This window comes from Anthonomus grandis, chromosome 1 (genome assembly GCF_022605725.1).
Source record: "Anthonomus grandis grandis chromosome 1, icAntGran1.3, whole genome shotgun sequence".
Taxonomy (NCBI): Eukaryota; Metazoa; Arthropoda; class Insecta; order Coleoptera; family Curculionidae; genus Anthonomus; species Anthonomus grandis.
This window is the reverse complement of record NC_065546.1, coordinates 2201578-2222335: the sequence shown is the minus strand read 5'-3', so window position 1 is coordinate 2222335 and position 20758 is coordinate 2201578. Positions and strand designations below refer to the sequence as shown.

General features: G+C 32.7%; 1 protein-coding gene across 6 annotated transcripts in view; it reads right to left on the bottom strand.

The window, feature by feature from the left end:
* LOC126745386 (gamma-tubulin complex component 6) overlaps positions 1 to 20758 on the bottom strand; it is a 90562-nt gene that overhangs the window by 57438 nt on the left and 12366 nt on the right. For 5 of the 6 annotated variants that reach the window (XM_050453231.1, XM_050453249.1, XM_050453241.1 and 2 more), the window contains exons 2-4: positions 17590 to 17810; positions 10739 to 11231; positions 3294 to 3502 (exon numbers count right to left, since the gene is read on the bottom strand). In XM_050453231.1, the coding sequence (XP_050309188.1) occupies positions 3294 to 3502; positions 10739 to 11231; positions 17590 to 17810 (923 nt within the window). Of the gene's footprint in view, positions 1 to 3293; positions 3503 to 10738; positions 11232 to 12690; positions 13060 to 17589; positions 17811 to 20758 lie in introns of those variants that run through there. The other variant, XM_050453257.1, reaches the window with a different exon arrangement.

Below are 20758 nucleotides of genomic sequence, written 5' to 3'. Positions count from 1 at the left end.
AGAGAAGTCATAGTTTACTAATATACATGGAATGATTTTATCAAGGAAATTCAAGATTTCAGATATCCAAGTCTTAGGAGGTTTATATATAAAAAGCAGGGCAATTTTGTGGACTCCGACTTTGACATAATAATAGAAAATGTTCAAAGTCTACATTGTTGACGTTGATATCAACTCTTTCAGAATAAAAAGTTGATTTACTGTATATACCAATACCTCCCCCGATTCTGTTTAGCCTATCCATTCGATAAAAAGAATATCCCTGCAATTTAACTGCATCAGATGTTATGGAACTATTCAACCACGTCTCACTAACACCAATAATATCATACTTTTCATAAACTTAGCAAAATCTGCAAAACTTGGCAAAAGAAATACATTAATATTGGCAATGCTTAAAAAAATCAGTATTTTGTGTATTAATCATTATTAAAACAACTAACTAGAATATCAATCATATTTTACTTTAGATTTAAGTCTTTCAAAAAAGAAGGACAATTTCTGTCAAAAGAGGAATGATCAGTTGCCAATTATTTGTGTCTTTTTTGCAAACCAGCTCTGACACAATTTGACACCATTATATTGAAAACTCTTTGAAACATGGCCGTTCGGTAACGAGGCATAGACAACAGAAAGACCTATCCATTATAAACTTCATCTCTGAATATAAGGTGGTTCCTAAGTGAAGCTGACATTGATGAATTTCTAAAAAATTGCAAAAATGCAAATTCCTCCGATTATCAACTTTCAACCATTTTAGTTCTTTATACCACGGTATAATGCGTTCATATTTTTTAACATATTAACCGAACACAAGAATTCTCAACTCTCTGTATGCGAGATTTACTTTCTTGATCTAAACAAAAGCCATAAATATAATCACAATAATTAAAATTGCTAAGTACAAGAGATTCACATAATTCTTTCTAGCTCAAAGAGAAAAATATACCTATTGAAATAAAGTTTTAAGACGTTCTTTAAAACGTAAATTAGTATCTAAAATTCGACCCAGATTTTTTTTTATCCACCATATCATGTTCAAATGATATTTCAAAATTTCTACTTGGTTTTTATTTAAAAAACGTAAGAAAAGACTTTGTAGGATTTAACATTAAATTGTGGCTCTTAGATAATAAATTAAGAGTCATAAGATCTTCATTTATAAGACCTTGAGTTTCTACATTATTTGTCATTAGCAAAAGATTGAACTTTACAATACTTCAGTAATCTTAAAATATTAGACATATATACAAGAGTAACGGTCCCAATATCGAGCCTTCTTGTGGTACTCCAGATAAAATTTGAGATGAATTTGAATATTTGTTATTAATAAATACTTTTTGAGTTCTATTACACATATATGATTTCATTATATTAAGAGCTGTGATATTAAAACCGTAATAACTTAACTGGGCAATGAGTAGGGAACGATTTATGCCATTAACGACTTTTCCCAAAGGCTTTCCAACGGACATTTTCCATATATCTGGAAAGTAACCACCTTCAAGGCAACACTTCATAATATGAGTGATATACTTGTCTATAAAGGGACTACATATATATAAGCATAAATATATATCTCATCAATACCAGTTGCATTGGATTTTAAGTTTTTTTAAATAATACCAACCTCCTCCACTGTAGTTAATTGAAAAGAAAATACATCATTATTAAACTTGTGACCTTTATAGAAATTTACCCTTTCACGGCAATCAGAAACATTTTGAAAAAAGGAGGCAAAATAGCTATTCATTTCATGTGGATCAGAGAGGTTCTGTGGTATGGTATTATGTTTATTTGAGCGAATATGTAAATTTTTTAAAGCTCTCCAGTCTTTCTTAAATTTTTTTCTTGACAAGTTTTTTTTGGCCCTTTTTACCTCATTCATTCCCGGTACAGAGCATGAGCATCAAAGAGTGTTATTAGTAAATTATAATTGGTAAAAGTATGTCGTGCCATGGAAGGGCATACATATCCCATATAAAAAATCATTAATATTAAAATTCCGAAGGTTCCTATACCTTATAATCCTTGGCACGCAGGAAACTCTAGAAAGATTTAGCTCAGAAAATATTATTTTATGGTCAGAAATCAAATCTGCAGGCAAAACTCCTGATTTTATAACAATTGAAGGAAAAATACCATCAATTACATAATTTCTAGATTCAGATATCCTTGTTGGTTCATCGATGTATCATATTATAACTTTCAAAAAAGTCAATTAATACTTTAGGAAAAATTTAAAGGTCTATGTTAAATCCCGAATATTGCAGAAATTTTCCCGGTTTGCTACCTATACCTATAGGCTAGGACGTTGTCCGGTTAGGAAATAAGATATTGGTCATAGGCGAAGAGATTACTCACTCAATGGCAGAATTTTATAATTTAAGTTTAAGTAAGAGGATTTTAGTACTGTCATATAGGGCAATAAATAATTGTGAAGCAATAGTCCATACTTGCAGTGGGGTCGTAGGTTAAGGTAAAATGAAAATCCTGCAGTCTCCCTCCACTTATTTATTAAACATTCAGTTATTTAAAATTCCCGACATGTTTCGGACACAGTGGTGTCTATCATCAGGGGATAAAAATTGGCAATAGATATACGCTCCAGGGCTTGATTTCATGTCAAAAACCCTCTATTCGTTATTGCTTTTTTATTTTATCTATTTTCATTCTATTGTTGACAAGGACCGAACGGTATGCTGAGCATACAACAGAATGTAAACAAATAAAATTAAAAATAATAAAAATTAAAAAAAAAACCAGAACAAATATAATAATAAATAAATAATAACAAATAGAGGGTTTTTTGACATGGAATAAAACCCTGGGGCGTATATCTAATACCAATTTTTAAACCTTTTATGATGGACACCACTGTGTCCGAAACATGACGGAAATTTTAGATAACTGAATGTTTAATAAATAAGTGGAGGGAGACTGCAGGATTTTCATTTTACAATAAATAATTGTTTGGATATAGGATAATCTGATTTAAGCATATAATTTAAAATGAAAAAAAGCATCCAATATGACCAAAACACTGTCTAATAACCAAAAGTACAACAAAACAAAACGTTGAAAATCCACAGTGTCACAAAACTTGATTGTGAATTATTCAAAAATATACTAAGAAAATTTAATTTACAGTTTTAAAGTAGAGTAATCTTAGTGATTTGCTTGTTCTTGCAGATATCTGTGCTTAATTAAAACTTTTGTATATAAAAAAAACCCTCATTTTGTATTTACTTATTTTGTTATACTATCCTAGTTTAAATTAAGAAAAAACTTACAGCAAAAATATATCCATCATACTTATACTTCCTGGTATTTGGATCTGGAGTGGCCATTTGATTTAAGGCCCTATAGCAGGTTCCAGCAAAAATAAAACTTTGACAGTAGCTCGCAAATGTATCAGGCGCTAATCCTTCCTGCATTATACCAGGAGTCTTGAAAAATTCATTTTTAGCGCTCAAGTTAAATGTTTCAGAGGGCATTCCAACTAAAATAAATGTACTACTATTTATTTGTTGTATGTCTTAATAATACAATTTTAAATGGTTATAACTAACAAGATATTTTTAACTTGGCTTAACGAGCAGAATTAATAAATAAACAGAACATTCAACAGGAATAAATAAAAAAAAAAGAAAAATAAATAAGATTAACATACTATAATAATAATTTATTTCTTTTTCATTATTAAGAGCAAATGTTATATTCAACTATCAAATTACTGTTCCAAATGTTTTTCTGACAATATTTAATGAGCAAGGCACCCTCAACGCGGCGAGATTACCCTAAAATCTTAAAAGGAAACAGGGAGCATCAAGGGCGTCGCCAGCCGGTAAGCTAGGGAGGGGCAGCATGAAAGACAAAAAACAAAAATTTTAATTAAAAAAAAATAAAAACCGAACAAAATATTTACATAAAAATCAATTGAAACATAATCTTTTAGGGTTCTTTGCGAATTCGTTAGTCACTTTGTTAACAAAATCGTCCAAGTTTTTAAAAATGTGTTGCCTGCGTACACTCATCATAGCGAGGCCATTGAGTCGAGTTTCAGACATGGTGCTCCTCAACCAGGTATTGATTCTCCTAAGGCTACTAAACGACCTTTCAACTGAACAAGTCGTACAAGGTAATGCAACAAGGATCTGTAAAGCCTTCTTAATTTCAGGAAATAAATCATCAGTTTCCTTGAGGATGTCCACAACACTCATTTTGACCGATTCTGGTTTTTCCTCCCATATTTTTTTCCAAAGCTCTATCTCATTTTGGATATTTGTAACACCGTAAAAATTTTTAAATTCCTCGCAAGCCTCTTCAAGTTCTTCCAAAGAAATGTTTTTCATTTGCGCAGGATGTAGTTTTGACAAAGTAAATGATGGTCTATTTCCTTTAGAAAACCTTATTTCTAGGGAATTTATAATTGAGTCCAAATAAGGAATTGTTATGGACCTGCGCCAAAATTCTGAGGGGCTTTTTGATGGGTGGTTGCTACGGTGTTGTTGTCTTTCAGCAGTACGCGGTATTGATTTCATATCCAATCCAATTTTTTCCGCAATAACAGAAGCATCTTTGAAAATTTCTTCTGTTATTTTTTCGGGATTCTCACGGTGGTTTTTGATCAGTTTTAAAATACGACCAATATGCTGTGATGCCTGAACTGCATCCAAGGAGACTGATTGGAGCACGTTTACTGTTGGTTCTAAAAGAGCGGAATATTTGGCTATCAATCCAAAGCTAAAAATAAACGAAACTTTGGAAGCTGCAGCATGGAGCTGATATGCATGTTTCCTTGTCGCAATATTGCCATCTCGAGACAGGGTTTCTAGTGCCTCCATTATATCACAAAAGTTCTCTTTAAAAACTCCGATGCTCTTGTATTTCTCGCTCCACCTTGTTTCGCACAGCTTGGGAATATTGGGTATTAATTTTCTTCTTAGAACCGATTCACGAAAAAAAGTAAGGATATCTTTGATGGCCCCAACTGTAATTCGGATCTCCGGCAGAGCATTCAGATCATTGATTACCAGGTTGAGTTTATGTGACGAGCAATGAAAAAATAGTGCTTTCTTGTATTTTTTACGCAAAATAGCCTGAACGCCATCTTCTTTTCCAGACATAGTGGAACAACCATCGAATCCCAAACCAACGCATTTATCTGGATCGAGATCCTCTTTCGTCAGGAATTCGTTCGTGGCAATCGATTTAGCGTCCAAGGCTGTAAGCTCAGCAAATCCGAGGAATACTTCTTCAATGTTGCTGGTTTCCTCATCAAAATATCTTATGCCAACTGAGAGCTGTTCCTTTCCAGAGATATCCGCTGTTTCGTCCGCTAAAATGCTATATGCTTGCGATATCTTCACAATTTTGATGCAATCGGCCTTAATAACATCTCCACAAATACTGATAATCTCATTCTGGATGTCAACCGATCGATAACTTGCATTTTTCTTTCCATGCTCAAGATGGGTTTTTTAAAATAGTGTCTCCTGCGTCAATTCGCATCTTATACAGCCCTTCCAGAATTCCATCATCATAGCTTGCCTCCCTTAATGCTAGGTCGTGGGATCCGCAAAACGCAATGCAGGAAATAATCGATCTTATAATCTTCCTGTTTTTTCCAAGACTTTCCTGAGAGTATTTGTTAATTTGCACATCTACTGGCACATTATCAAGAAAAGATTTAGCTGCTTCCAATGCCGTCTTATGAAAGTGAGTATCTGCGTGTTTTCTGCAGTATTCATGAACATCTTTGAACTTACAAAACGGCCTTATAATGAACGAACCTAAAACACCTCTAACGGAGCTCAGATTGGGTGGAAATAGTGTACAGAATTTACAGAAGGCTCCTTTTTGTTGGCGGGAGTATGCTAACCATGGTGAGTAACCAGGAATGATTGAATTTTCTTTTCAGATACTGGGCGTCTTTGGCAAAGTCGTATGTTTTCCGTAGTATCCGTAGGTTCTTGGCTCAAAGTGAGCGTAATCGTTTCAATTCGCTTTTCACTTGCGAGCGCTTCGAGCTCCCGAAATGTAAATATGTATAGGTATAGAAAGCCTTATCTTAGATTAAAGTTACCTAATAGCCTAATTATTAAGTGAAATTAGAAATTAATAAGTGATAAGTTACGAAATATACGTTTTCAAAAGTAAAATTTCAATTAGCCGGATGACTGGTTTAGCGTTAACCTCTAGGCCTCTAGAGGTTTACTCTCAGGACAAATTTACTCTCAGTTAGTAAAATGGTTGAAAAGGGCCACACTGTTGTTTTTTAAGATGAAAAATGTTACATTTTTGACTGTGTCGATTTCCATGTGAAAGGAGACGTTGTTGCCACCGCTACCATGAAGAATGGACTATATGAACTTGATGTGGAGGAACAAAGCCTTTTCACTACTGTAGCAGGACCAAATTCAGAGGAATTATGGCATATGAGGCTAGGACATCTTAATAGAGTTAGCATGCAGCTGTTGAAAAATGGATGGGCCGATGGCATTACATATATTAATGGAAAAGACGAACAATGTCAGGAGTGTTTGTTGGGCAAGCAAACAAGACAACCATTTAGTAAGGCAGGAGGTAAGAGAGCTAATAGTATTTTAGAGTTGATACACACAGATTTGTGTGGACCACCGTATCATTGTATGCCAGTTACTTCCTGGAGTGGTGCAAGATATATTTTTGTGCTTGTTAATGATTACACAAGAAAAATATTTGTATACTTCTTAAAGTCTAAAACTGATGTATTGCAATATTTTAAAGAATTTCAGGCTTATGTTGAAAATCAAACAGGCATGAGCATTAAAAAGGTGCGCAGTGACAATGGCACAGAATATTTAAATGAAGGTTTTAAGAAACTATTTAAACAAAAAGGTATTGAACATCAGAGAATGGTTAGATATACAACTCAACAAAATGGTGTTGCCGAGAGAACAAACAAGAGAATTGTGGAGAAGGCTAGATGTCTACTACAAGGTGCAAATTTAGATCAAAGAATGTGGGCTGAAGCTGTCAATACTGCTGTCTATTTGAAAAATAGATCACCTCACAAGGCAGTCAAGGATTGTGTACCAGAAGAAAAATGGTCAGGAAAAAGGATTGACATTAAACATCTTAGAGTTTTTGGCTGTATTGCACAGACACGCATTCCTGATCAGTTAAGAAAAAAATTTGATCCCAAGTGTAAAGAATATTTATTTGTGGGTTACGATGAACATACAAAAGCCTATAGATTGTATGATGTGGAAAAACCAGATCAAATAATCAAATCGCGGGATGTTGTTTTCTTGGAAAATAAATTTAAACTCAAGAACAACAATAATACTCAGGCAGGTGTTCAAATAGATGGGAACATAGATATTTTTGAACATGAGATAGAATATGATCAAGTTGAACAACCCATTGAGCCGAATCAAAATGAAGAAGACACACATATAAGTGACAGTGAGTCGGACGATACTATAGATGGTTTGATGCCATTGAGAAAATCACTAAGAAACAGGAAGGAAAAGACTTTTCCAGATCATGTGTTGTACTTAGTTTCCGAGGCCATATGTGAAGAACCGTCAGAAGTCGGAAACGTGTCAGAAGCCTTGAATGGTAACAAAGCAGATAAATGGAGGAGAGCAATGGAGGAGGAATATAGTTCTTTGCAGGACAATAAAGTGTGGACATTAGTGAATAAACCTGATGATCAAAAAGTTGTCCAGTGTAAATGGGTTTTCCAGTTGAAGTGTGGAGCAAATGGTGAAGAGAGATATAAGGCTAGACTTGTAGCTTGGGGTTTCACACAACAATATGGGGTGGACTATACAGAAACTTTATCACCTGTTGTTAGAAACTCTACTTTAAGAATGTTGTTTGCCATAGCTGTAAGTATGGATTTAAAAATTGATCATATAGATATAATCACAGCGTTTCTCAATAGTGATTTAAAAGAGAGAATTTTTATCACCCAACCAGAAGGTTTTAATAATGATAATAGAGTCTGGTTATTAAACAAAGCCATATATGGGCTTAAACAAGCTTCACGGATGTGGAACTTAGAAGTTCAAAAAGGTTTTAACAAGTTTGGGTTATGAAAAGTCAAAATTTGAATCATGTGTCTATATTAAGAGATTTCAAAGCACAATTCTTATTGTAGCTCTGTACGTTGACGATTCTCTACTGTTTTACAATGATCGTAATGAAATAATAAAACTAAAGGGTGTTTTATCAGATAATTTTAAACTTAAAGAGTTAGGTAAGTTAGAAAATGTTTAGGTTTGAACATTGAAAGAGATCAGAATAAGCAAGAGTTAAGATTGAATCAAAAGCATTATATTTTATATTTACTGGAAAAATTTGGTATGTTAGAGGCTAAACCAATTTCAACTCCTATAGAATCTAGATTAAAATTAGAAAAAGGTAATTGTTGTGATGAAAATATTCCTTATAGGTGTTTGATAGGATCTTTAATGTTTTTGGCAGTAAACTTAAGATCGGATATAGCTTTCATAGTAAGCTACTTGAGCCAGTTTAACACTTGTTATTCTGATACTCATTTTCAGCATGCGAAAACAATTTTAAGGTATTTAAAAGGTACAATTGATCAAAGCCTTTTTTTTTTTAATTTTTAAAAAGGATGATCTAGAGTTTAAAGGGTTCTGTGATGCTGATTGGGGATATAATTTGATTGATGGAAAATCATATACTAGCTATCTCTTTTTATTATCCGAGGGGGCAATTTCATGGGAATCTAAAAAGCAAGCATCAGTAAGTTTATCAAGTACTGAAGCAGAATATGTTTCTATTTGCCAAGCCCCTAAAGAAGCCATGTTTTCTAAATGAAATTTTAAAAATTGACAAAACAATTTTATTATTTAATGATAGTCAGAGTGCGCAGAAATTAGTTTTGAATCCTGTATTTCATAATAGGACAAAACACATAAATGTAAAATATCATTTTATAAGAGGGGCAGGAGAAAGGCAAGAAATATTTTTAAGATATATTTCAACTCATGATATGCCTGCTGATATTTTTACTAAGGGTTTGTCCGGGTCCAAGCATAAATATTTTGTAAACTGTTTGGGATATTTTTAATTTTGGTATAGGTATATAATCATGTACTTAGGTAAGTGTTTATGTATGTATTTCTTAAGTTCTAGTATACACTGGATTAAGTGGGGCTGTTATAAATATGTACATTGTAATCCACTTTTATACAAAGGATGCCATCTATGTCTAGGTTTGTTAAGCTTGAGTTCAGCTATATTGTGGGTAGAGATTTAGAGCAGTGTGACTAAAAGAAGGCACCAGTTGTGTTGAATTTTGTTTTATTTAACATACACATGTTTGCTGTTAAGTGTCTGCCTGTCAGTCATCCGGTTTTAAAATAATGAGCTGTAATTTGTCGTTTTCTTTGTCTTAATAAGCTTTATTTTATCAAACCGAGATATATGGTTTATTACTAGATTCCCACAGGTTTGGACTATGTTTTGAATGTTTTTTGTTTTAAAGGGCAAATCAATCTTATTTTCGAAAGGTAATTTATTAATTCAGGTGCCATCCTGCAACCCTTAACGAGAGATAGAAATCACACCCCTGAAATCTTAAATATCAAGACAAGTCGTGTCATACCTTATTTTAAATGCCCTTTTTGCTATTATTATAAGAACACACCCAAATGTTTTTAACTTAAAAATAGATAAAAATATTCACATAATGCTTTAATCACTTTATGCCTGCAATCTTTTCTTATAAACTCTCCATTATTGGGCCGTTTTTCGACCCAGAAACTTATGTTGTAAAATGAATCAAGATTTTCTGGAAAAATGCGGCCAATCCAAGACCAAAAGAAATAATAAATAAAACGATTATAATGAGGATCAAGTGGTTTTCAAATAATATGGCGCCATATACACTATGCTGCTAAAGTGAGGCAATATCTTGATTAGGTATTTCCTGGATTGTTGTATTGGAAGAACGGAACCCTTTATGGTACGGCCAGCTAGGTCGCCTGATTTAGCGCTACTTGATTTTTTTTATAGGCGCATTTCAAACGTAAAGTTTACGCTACCCAATCAGAAACCTGAAATAACTACACTAAAGGATCATAAATACGTGTCCGATGATAACATCTGAATTTAGAAAATGCTAGACCACGTTTTTGAGAAAAACCTTTATTCTTGTATGGAAATAGGGGGGCTCAATTGAAGCACCTAATAAATTGATCTAATTTAATAACTTTGTTTTATTTAAACGAAATAATAGTGAGTATTTCTTATCTATCTACTTTTCACTGGTAGTAGGCAAATTTTCCTTGCCTTTTTTAGTTTATTATGAATCAGGATCAAATAATCTCATCAGAATTTTAACAAGTTGTCATGATTAAAAAATGCATTGGGCACTTTAAAGTGCTTAGCAATATTTAAAAAAAAAAACATTAAAATTAGGTGACACATGGCTATTTTTGACGATTATAGTAACTATACTAATTTATGTTCTAACGTTTTTTTCCATTTAAGGTTTTAGGGTGATCCCACCCTCTCCTAAGATATTTAAGGCGCCTTGCTCATTAAAAGTTGCCTCCCTCAAAAATAAAACCAACCTGTCCCAAATTCTTGAAAAAAAAATGTTTGTCACACTTTTTTATTTTCTTTAGGACACCCTGTAAGAATATTAGTAATTTGGACTCTAAAATAGTATATATTATAGTTTAAAATTGGAAAATGTGTAAAAAAAGCTTACCCAATAAATACTTAAGGTCCCGAATAAATATCTTCCTGGGTTTCAGCTTGCTGCTCATAACAGTAACACTAGGATGCAAGTTATTAGCTAAATATAAAGAGTCCAAATTCTCCACCCATAATGATGAGAGCTCGCCAAGTTCAGACATAAACGGTCGTTCCTTTTCGGGCGGGCCATGTCCATAATTTTCCCAGTTACGCTGTTTCGAGAACGACATCTGGGTCACGAGATCCCAAATACTTTCTTTATTGGGCGACGAGTATCCTTCGTCTTTTAGTAATTGTTTGTTGGATATACTATTGCCCTCTGAATCACTTAAAAGTGGAGATGATTTCTTTTTTATTAGTTCAGCAGACTCAGATCTATGAGACAGCTTAAACATATCGAAGGATTGATAGTCCATTGGTGGAGCTTCAAGAAGTGAGGAAGGAAATTTGAATAAAGCGTTGAAGTCAGATATTTGGTCATCTATATCGGGAAGTGTGGATAAATCCTTAAATAGAAAATGTAAAATATAATTTAGCTGTCGTAAAAGGTCACTTTATAAGTGAGGCAGTGAGTACGAAAGTAGCTTTATTAATTTTTAAATTTATCCTTAAATCTGTTGATTTTGATGGTTTATTATCTCTGCATAACTCTAAAACTTAGTAGTACCAAAACGTGTTTTAACCCTGATATTTGGCATTATGAAATTTTATATTATTTTCAAAACTCTTTTTACCCTAGTGGACCTTTGCAGCAAGACTCGCCTTATCATATCTGTCAAAATTTTACGCTGATTCTTGTCATTTCGTTTCGTTTAATAATAAAAGCTTGTAAAAAGGACATCCTTAAGTATATTTATTGTTGTTTTTCATAAGAATATTTTTTAACTATGTGAATAAGAATATTTGTGTAACTAATGGATTCTGATACTCCTATATTAAATGAACGGACAGGAACACGAAAGTCACGTTGCTTGGGAGAAAACGCTCTTGAAAATAATTGCTATTATTTTAATTTATTATAAATACAATATTTTGATACAGTGATGACGATCTACCACTGTCCACTTTTGTTGAAAGGCGACCTAAACACATAAAGACGTTTGACTATACTCTCAATAAAGATTTAGAGTCTACGTTTATGCAATGGCAATCAGTTCAAACTGCACAAAGCAATCGTTCCCCTGGAAATATTTTCAAGCTGTTCTTTGATGAAAACTTGGTAGGAGAAATTGTCAATTTTACCAACATTTATGCACAGCAAAAAAACTGCCCCGGTAACGTTACTGCAGACGAGATGTACTGCTTCATAGGGGTGTTACTTTTTAGTGGATATACAACTGTTCCAACGCGACATATGTATTGGCAAAATTGCAACGATACCCAGAATAAACTTGTATTAGCCGCTATTTCCAGAGATAGATTTCAATTCATAATGAGTAATCTTCATTACAGTGATAATACTTTTCAAGAGCCTAAATAAACAATTTTTTGATTATGCTATTGATTATGCGAGCTGCGCCCTCTTTTCAAGAGCCTAAATAAACAATTTTTTGATTATGCCCGAGTTGAAGAGAATCACAGCCTTGATGAGGCCATGATACCGTATTTTGGGAGACATAGCGGTAAGCAATTTATTCGAGGCAAGTCTATAAGGTGGGGGTATAAATTTTGGGAAGGTACCCTACGCCTTGGATACATTGTTTATTTTGATCCCTACCAAGGTGCGTCAATAATTAAATATAGATTTACTTAGACCAACTGCAGCAACTCAAAACTTTAAGTATCTTTTGGAAGTATTCGATCTTCGGCAACTGATTAATAACCCTACTAGAATCAACAATCGGTCTAATACCCTTATTGACGTCATTGTAGCTAGCAGTAACATCGAGTGTCTTAGCTCTGAATCTACCTGTATATCGGAGTCCATATCTGATCATAATCTAGTTCAAGCGATTTTAAACTTACCAAAATCTAAATTATGTAAAAAAGTTGTTAGGTCCAGGGACTACAATAGTATTAACATGACTTCATTTGGGGAGGAGGCCCAGCAGCTACAGTGGCATAATATTTATTATATTTCTGACATTAATCAAAAAGTGTCATTACTTAGCAATAATATTTCCTATTTAATAAATAAATACGCTCCGTTTAAAACAAGACTATATAAGGATAGACCATTTACGCCGTGGATAACGAGTAATATTAAACATCTAATTAAATTAAGAGACAAAGCTCGGAAAAAATATACTCGACAAAAAACTCTCGTGAATTTGTCATATTACAGGCAATTAAAGAATTATACTAAACACGCAATTAATCGCGAAAAAATTACTTTTTTCAAGCAAATGTCTACAGAAAAGGGTAAAGAATTTTGGAACAAAGCAAAAAAACTTAATTTTACTAAAAAAAAGATTGACTCTATTCCTGAAAATCTCAATTTACCCGAGGACTTAAATAATTTTTTTTCAAACACCGTGGGCCCTACTAATTCAACATCATTAGAAAAACTTAACTTTTATAATTCAAATACATTTAGTCACTTTGAGACGGAATTTAATATAAGTCTTATAACTGAAAATAAAACTGTCGATATTATAAATAAAATAGGGTCAAATGCAATAGATGGTGATGGAATTTCCATTAGAGATCTTAAACTATGTCTTCCTTTTTGTCTTAAGCCATTAGTCAATATTTTAAATTCCTGCATCTTAGAAAACCAATTCCCCGATGATTGGAAAAAAGCGATACTCATTCCCTTACCAAAAATACCTTGTCCAACAGATTATAAAGACATTAGGCCAATAAGTATTCTGCCTGTCATTTCAAAAATCTTAGAACGTCACGTATATAACGAAATAGCTGACTATGTTTATAATTTAAAAATTATTCCTGATTGCCAGTCAGGATTTCATAAATCTTATAGTACTATAACAAGTCTTATCAGTATTGTTAATGATATCAGGTTTAAAGAGGATTCAAAGGAAATAACTTGCCTAACTCTTTTAGATCTAAGTAAAGCATTTGATACCATAGATCACCAAATGCTTTTGGCAAAACTGCACTATTATGGTTTTTCGGCAAATGCCATATATTTTTTTAGCTCTTATCTTAAAGATCGGTTACATTGTGTCCGAACGGTGAATGATGGTGAATTTAAATTTTCAAGGTTTTTGTCATTTAAAAAAGGGGTGCCTCAGGGTTCCATATTAGGCCCCTTACTTTTCTCTTTATATGTTGCTGATATGAATCAGTGCATCGAAAATTCTAAGCTGCACCAATTTGCTGACGACTCCCAAATTTATAATTCTTTTAAAATATCAGACGCTCAGGTGGCACAGAATAAAATTAACGCCGACTTAAATCAGATTGCTTTGTTTGCTGAAAACCATAACCTCAAATTAAATGCTTCAAAGTCATGTGCAATGTTTTTTTCACAAAATAAAAGTCATCTTCTAGATTGCATGGAAAATTTTAAAATTAATATTAATGGAACAGCTATACTAACCGTTGCGGAAAAACGTAATCTAGGGGTTATATTCGATTCAAATCTCAGCTTTGCCTCCCACATTAAGAACAAAATTAAAATTGCTTACGGTCGTTTAAAAAACTTATATCAATACAAAAATCAGTTACCATCAAACACCAAATATTTGCTTTGCAATTCGCTTGTACTGTCTTTGGTGGATTATGCGGACATTGTGTATGGCGACTCACTATCCGTATCTCTGTCAAGGACGGTGCAAAAACTGCAAAATAGTTGTATGCGTTTTTCCTTTAATATATCGTATAGAGACCACATTACTCCTTATCTAAATTCACATTTTATATTAAATATGAGAAATAGAAGGAAGTGTCATATGTATAATTTAATTTACAAAATAATTAAATCAGGTCAGCCGCCATATTTAAGAGACTTATTTTTTCACCATGATTATATACACAATGTAAGAAATCCAAATTTAATTAGAATTCCATTTCATCGAACATCAGGTTTCAAAAAATCATTCCAGTATGTAGGCATTCATATGTGGAACAGGTTACCGGAATACATTAAAAATAGTTCACCAAAGAAATTTATTGCATATGTTAAAGAAATTCTTCTTGATTCTCAATTAACATAGGCATTTTAACAAATTCACGCCATCAAATTTTTATTAAAAATATAATTTAATTATTTTTATTTAATTGCAACCATATTATTTTTGAATTTTTACTTTTTAAATCAACACTGGTCTTGTTGATCTTGCAGGCATAAAAATAAAATTTTAAATGGTTCATTTTGGAATATCTATTCATTTTTGCGTCGTGTTGCCCTGGTTTTCCAGCCTCGGCTCGTGTTTTTTGCCGCCCTTCCTCCTCTCTGTCTATTGCACAGATGGTACCTATATTAATGTAATTGATATAGTAAATTATTACACTATATTTTTTTTTTTGTTTTTATCTTTTATATGTTTTTAGGGTTTAATGACTTATTTTCTTAATAATTATAATTGGGAAAGTCTTTATTCTTCTTTTAGTTGTAATTAGGTTAGTATGTTTTAACGGTCTAAGCAGCACATGCGCGCTAGCTCGTGTATGTGTCATCGGTTGTTTTTATAATCGCAGTTCAGTCCGCATTACTCTTAGCATTGTGTAAATTCTTGTAATAAAAAAATGTAATTTTCTATGTACAATGTTTAAGTGGTAATAAAAGTCTTTTGAATTTGAATTTGAATAACAATTCCGGACAAATATAAACACCTGGGTTTGAGAGCGTCAGTTGTTCTCCAATATGCAGATGTTTTACAGAAAATGCCTTTTTGCCAGCCCTTTCACATATTTTTTGACAATTTTTTCACATCTTTGTCACTTCTAAAGGAGCTAAAATTGAGGAACATCAAAGCAACTGGTACTATACGTGAAAACCGGATCCCACAATCTCCATTTAGCAATGCGGCAGTTCTGAAGAAAAAGACACGAGGTACATTTGAATGGGGTGTTGCCAATAATGAAATCGCATTATGCAAATGGAATTACAACAGCGTTGTTACTTTAGCCACCAATGCATGTTCAGTTTTGCCAGTAAATAAGGTCAAACGATTTTCACAGGCTGAACGAAAGCATGTTTATATAGATCAGCCTCAATTGATCAAGGCATACAACGAAAATATGGGAGGTATAGACCGTAGTGACCAAAACATAAGCCAATATAGAGTTTCAGTACGAGGTAAAAAGTGGTATTTTCCGTTATTTTCCGACTTTATAGACATGGCCTCACAAAACTCGTGGCAACTCCATAGAAATAATGGTGGTACTATTGACCAACTTCAGTTTAGAAGGGACCTAGAGACACAGCTGCTCGAAAACTGCGAACAAAAACTGCATTTCAATTCTCACGTTACGATAGACTATATATCACGAGAGTCAGCGGAAATGTGCTGTGTGCCACAAAAAAGCAAATTTTGTGTGCCAAAAATGTGAAGTTGGTCTTCACCCAAAAAACTGTTTTGTGGACTATCATACAAATTAGTTTTTAAGTTTTAAGTATTTTGCTAAGCATTTTGTAAGATATATAAACATATTTTTAAGTCTTTACTTATTTTTCTAATAGTAGCCCTTTATCCTACCGTCCTTTTAAAAGGACTGCCGTATTTTCCAAAACTGTAAATTGAAATAAAAAATCATGATTTTTTCTCGACTTATTGGACCTTCTATTGACCGTTTTAAGAAAAAAATATACAAATTCGGAAAAATATAGTTTCAGGGTCAAATGGGTTAATAACCAAACAGAATTAAAAATGAAAGTGACGTATCACTTTTTCTAGGCTATTATTGTGGCTGATTTAAATATAAGTCTTAAAAGTCCTGCAATTGATGCTTGCTTTGTCCTGCAATTGCTGATGCATGGTTCACAAAATGAAACCTGAAGCATTTCACAACATTCTGAAAAGTTTCGGATAAGTGAAAGTACTACTCTAGGCAGTTCTATCAGTATAACATTCAGAACATCGAAACAGTCAAAATTTTCACATGATCAGAGCAACGCTATAAGGGTTCCAATGAAATATCATACATAGTATCTGATTACCTTTGCAACCAATCCTTAAGTGGATTAGCAAAAATTCAGATTTTTTCCAATAGCTGTCCAGGCCAAAATAAAAACATAACAATGATAAGCATGCTTGCAAAGCGGCTCCTTAAAAAATTGTTTAATTCTATTACCCTTTAGAATTTATTTTCCCAGTGGTTGGATATTCAAAGAGTCTTCGGTCATATTGAACAAGAATTGAGATTAAAAAAAACACAGCAATTCAACCATAGGAATACATAAACATTTTTTCCAAATACATAAAACTTTTAAGGCAAAATGTTCCGCTTTTTTAGCCATTTCTTAAAGAGGCCAAATTTTTGGAGCCAAATAAACTTCTATCAAGAGTTTCAGTTAAACCTGAGAAATTAGAGGATCTTGATATAGTGCTGAAGGAACATTTTGGCCTGAATTGGCAAGAACTCGCAATATTACAAGGAGGCACTGAAGAACGAAACAAATGAGCAAAAAGAAGAGGAAGATTTAAATGAAATACCTGTTGAAGAAGATACTTTAATAGTTTAAATATTTTAATGACAAGTTCTTATATTTTTGTAATTTCAAGTTTTATTTTTGTAGTAATAATAGGAATAACTACTAGTCTTACCATTTATGAGTTCTTAGTTTGTTGGTGCTTCATTCTTATTCATGCTTTTGTGAAAACTATTCTAATCTATTTTATTAAAATAAATATCTGTGGAGCTGTTATGAGATTTCCCAAAACTTAGGTTTTTGGATAAGGTAACTGGCACTGACTGCCTCAAGTGGAAACTAAAAATATTATTCTAAACTCTTACCAACTTGTTGGTTCTTTTCTTAGGTAAATCTTTCAGACATAACAAGAACGTTAAAACTGCCTCAAAGCTCGCTTTCTCAGGTCCATAACTCTCTTGTAAAAGTTCTACGTTTGTTTGTAATTCTTCTGCACATTCAATAAAGTCATACTGTTGTTTCAGTTTGTAACACCAAGCCAATAAATTTATGATTGGTTCTGTTGCTCCTTCTACATCTTGGAACTCTATAAATATTATGAAAGTTAAAAAATTACTATAGCTTTCTCTTCATTCTCTTTATAAAATAAGAATATTATAATATAAATATTATAATCTAATCTGACATCCAGCTTTATATGTTTGCAATAGATCAATTAAAGAAGATATTTAATAGATGAACTAGGAGCCATATGCTCCAAAAAAGCTCAGCCATCAATTAACTAAACTGATTGACAACACTGACAACAAACTGATCAAAATTCATTTTGTAACATATATATTTTTTTTTTTAATAACTTTATTTATGACCCAAAAACAGTTTACAAACTGGCACCAGGGCCTAAAACTTAACAAAAAAAAGAAAAAAATACAACAAAATTAGGAACATAATTCTAAATAAAATTAGTACAATATTACTTGATTAATATAGAGATTATGGCTTACAGCCTTACATATTTAATATATTTATTTAGTTTACCTTAAGGTATTGTTTTAGTCTTTTACACATATTTTTGTAGCTTTTTAGATTCACAATAGTTTCTGGAATTTTATTGAAGACACTTATTGCACTATGTAATGGAGAGTCCTGGCATTTTTTTGTTCGCACCAATGCATTTCTCAACATGTTTTTATTTCTTAGCTGATACTTTTGACAGTCTTTAATTTGTAATAATTTTCCCTTTAAACTAGTCTTAATATTATTTAACTGTATACATTTTATAAATTTAATTTGTTCATAGGTTCTTAATTGATTAATGTTTAAAATACCAGTATTTTTATAAATTATATCACTTGGTGTGTAATAATCTAAAGAATAAACTAATTTAACTGCTTTATTTTGCACTCGTTGTATTTTATTTAATAAATAATTTGGAACATTTCCCCAACATACTATAAGGTACCTCAAATGTGGTTCAATAAAGCTGTTGTAGAGTAATTTTTTTGTTTTAATATTTAACATGTGAGAGCACCTTCTCATAGCACCAAGCATAGGAGATATTTTGTCACTAATTTTTTGTATATGATTATTCCATGAAAGTTTATTATTTATATTTAAACCTAAATATTTGTAGTCTGTCACTTCTTTAAGTTTATTGCCGCTTACATGTACACTAATATCACATTTTGTTTTATTTTTATTACTTACAATCATGTAGACAGTTTTGGTAGCATTTATACTAAGCCTATTATAACACAGCCACTTATAGTATATATCTAAAGAGTCATGTATTTCCTTTTCAAGGGTTTTAATGTCTTTGGCTGAGAAAACTAGAACTGTGTCATCAGCAAACATAAAATACTTAGCCATAAGACCAGCATATTTTAGGCTATGCACATACAATAGGTAAAGCAACGGTCCAAGCACTGATCCCTGCGCTACCCCCACATTTAAAGTCTCTGCCTCACTGTTTTGGTCATTTAGTGTTGTGTAGTGTCTCCTACCTACTGAATATGTCCTTAGTAAGCTCCCACATATGCCTCGAAATCCCATTTTACTAGTTTTGCTAAGCAGCAATTCAATATCAACAGTGTCGAAGACTTTTTGCAGGTCGACAAAGACAGCTGCAACATATTTTTGTTGATCAATTTCATTTGACACATACTCTAATAGGTCCGAGACAGCTCCCAAGGTGTTACTCTTTGTTTGAAATCCATATTGTTGGTCATCGAATTGAAAATTCTGTTCTATAAACCTAGTCATATGTTTCTTAATTATTTTTTCTATTAGTTTGGAGAATGTACTCAGTAGCGAAATAGGCCTATAGTTGTTTAGATCCTCACATTTTCCATTCTTGTGCACTGGTATTATATTTGCTGTTTTTAAGTCTATTGGAAAAATTCCTGTCTCTAATATTCCATTAACCATTGTCACTACAATATCTCCTATTACATGGGTTAATTTTTCTAAGTCTTTGGTGGTAACTCTGTCCAGGCCTGGAGAGCTGTTTTGTTTCAATTCAGAAATTGTATTTATTATTTCATTTTTGTCTGTAGGTTCTAAGAAAATGGTATTTATTGTTTCCTCCTTTATAAGTGTTGTAGTTTGAGTTTTTTCATTTTAAGGGCAAGTTTTTTCCTATAGATGTAAAATGGTGATTAAACTCCTGTACAAGTCAAGTCAAAGTCAAAATATACTTTATTTGCCAAGTTTACAAACTTATGCTAAAAGCTTCCTAATCCTAGAATTTATAATACAAGTATTTATTTGGTTATACAGGACAAAAACAGAATACAGAATCGATTTTGATTGTACATAAAAGCATATTTTATATAAACAAGACAAAACCAAATAATTTTAAATATTAAAATGAATCGTTAAAATACTCTTCAATGCTGTAGTAAGTTTTTGGTAAGATTAATTTCTTTAGTTCTCTCCTAAACTTTTTAAGGTCTGTAACAGTCCTAATCGAAAAAGGAACATGATTAAATATTTTACGACTAATAAATATAAGAGAATTTCTCGTAAGTGAGGAGGTGGGGATTGGAAGAGATAAGTTGCCCACTTGACGAGTATTATGACTGGTACAGGATGGTGGACTTACGGACTTATGTATGAGTGTTGCAGTTTCCAATATAAAGAGTGAGAAAACTGTTAAAATTCTTTCAGCTACAAAAAGAGGTTTACAAGAGACTCTCAGACCAACACCACACAGATACCTTAATGCTTTTTTCTGAATAGTAAAAATCATGTTAAGGAGTCCCCTGGAGCACAATCCCCAAAATGGCAACCCATAACGGATATGAGAGTCTATTAAGGCAAAATAAACTGAACGAGCAAACAACCCCCCCAGCTCATGCCTGGCAACCCTGACTGCAAAACAACCAGAAGAAAGTTTAGCAGCGAGGCCCAAAACGTGGTTGTCAAACCTTAAACTCTCATCAATGAAGAGGCCGAGAAATCGACAATAATCCCTACCATGTAGTGGGCTCTGTTCATCAAACAAAAAACCCTCTACATTACACTTAAAGCCCA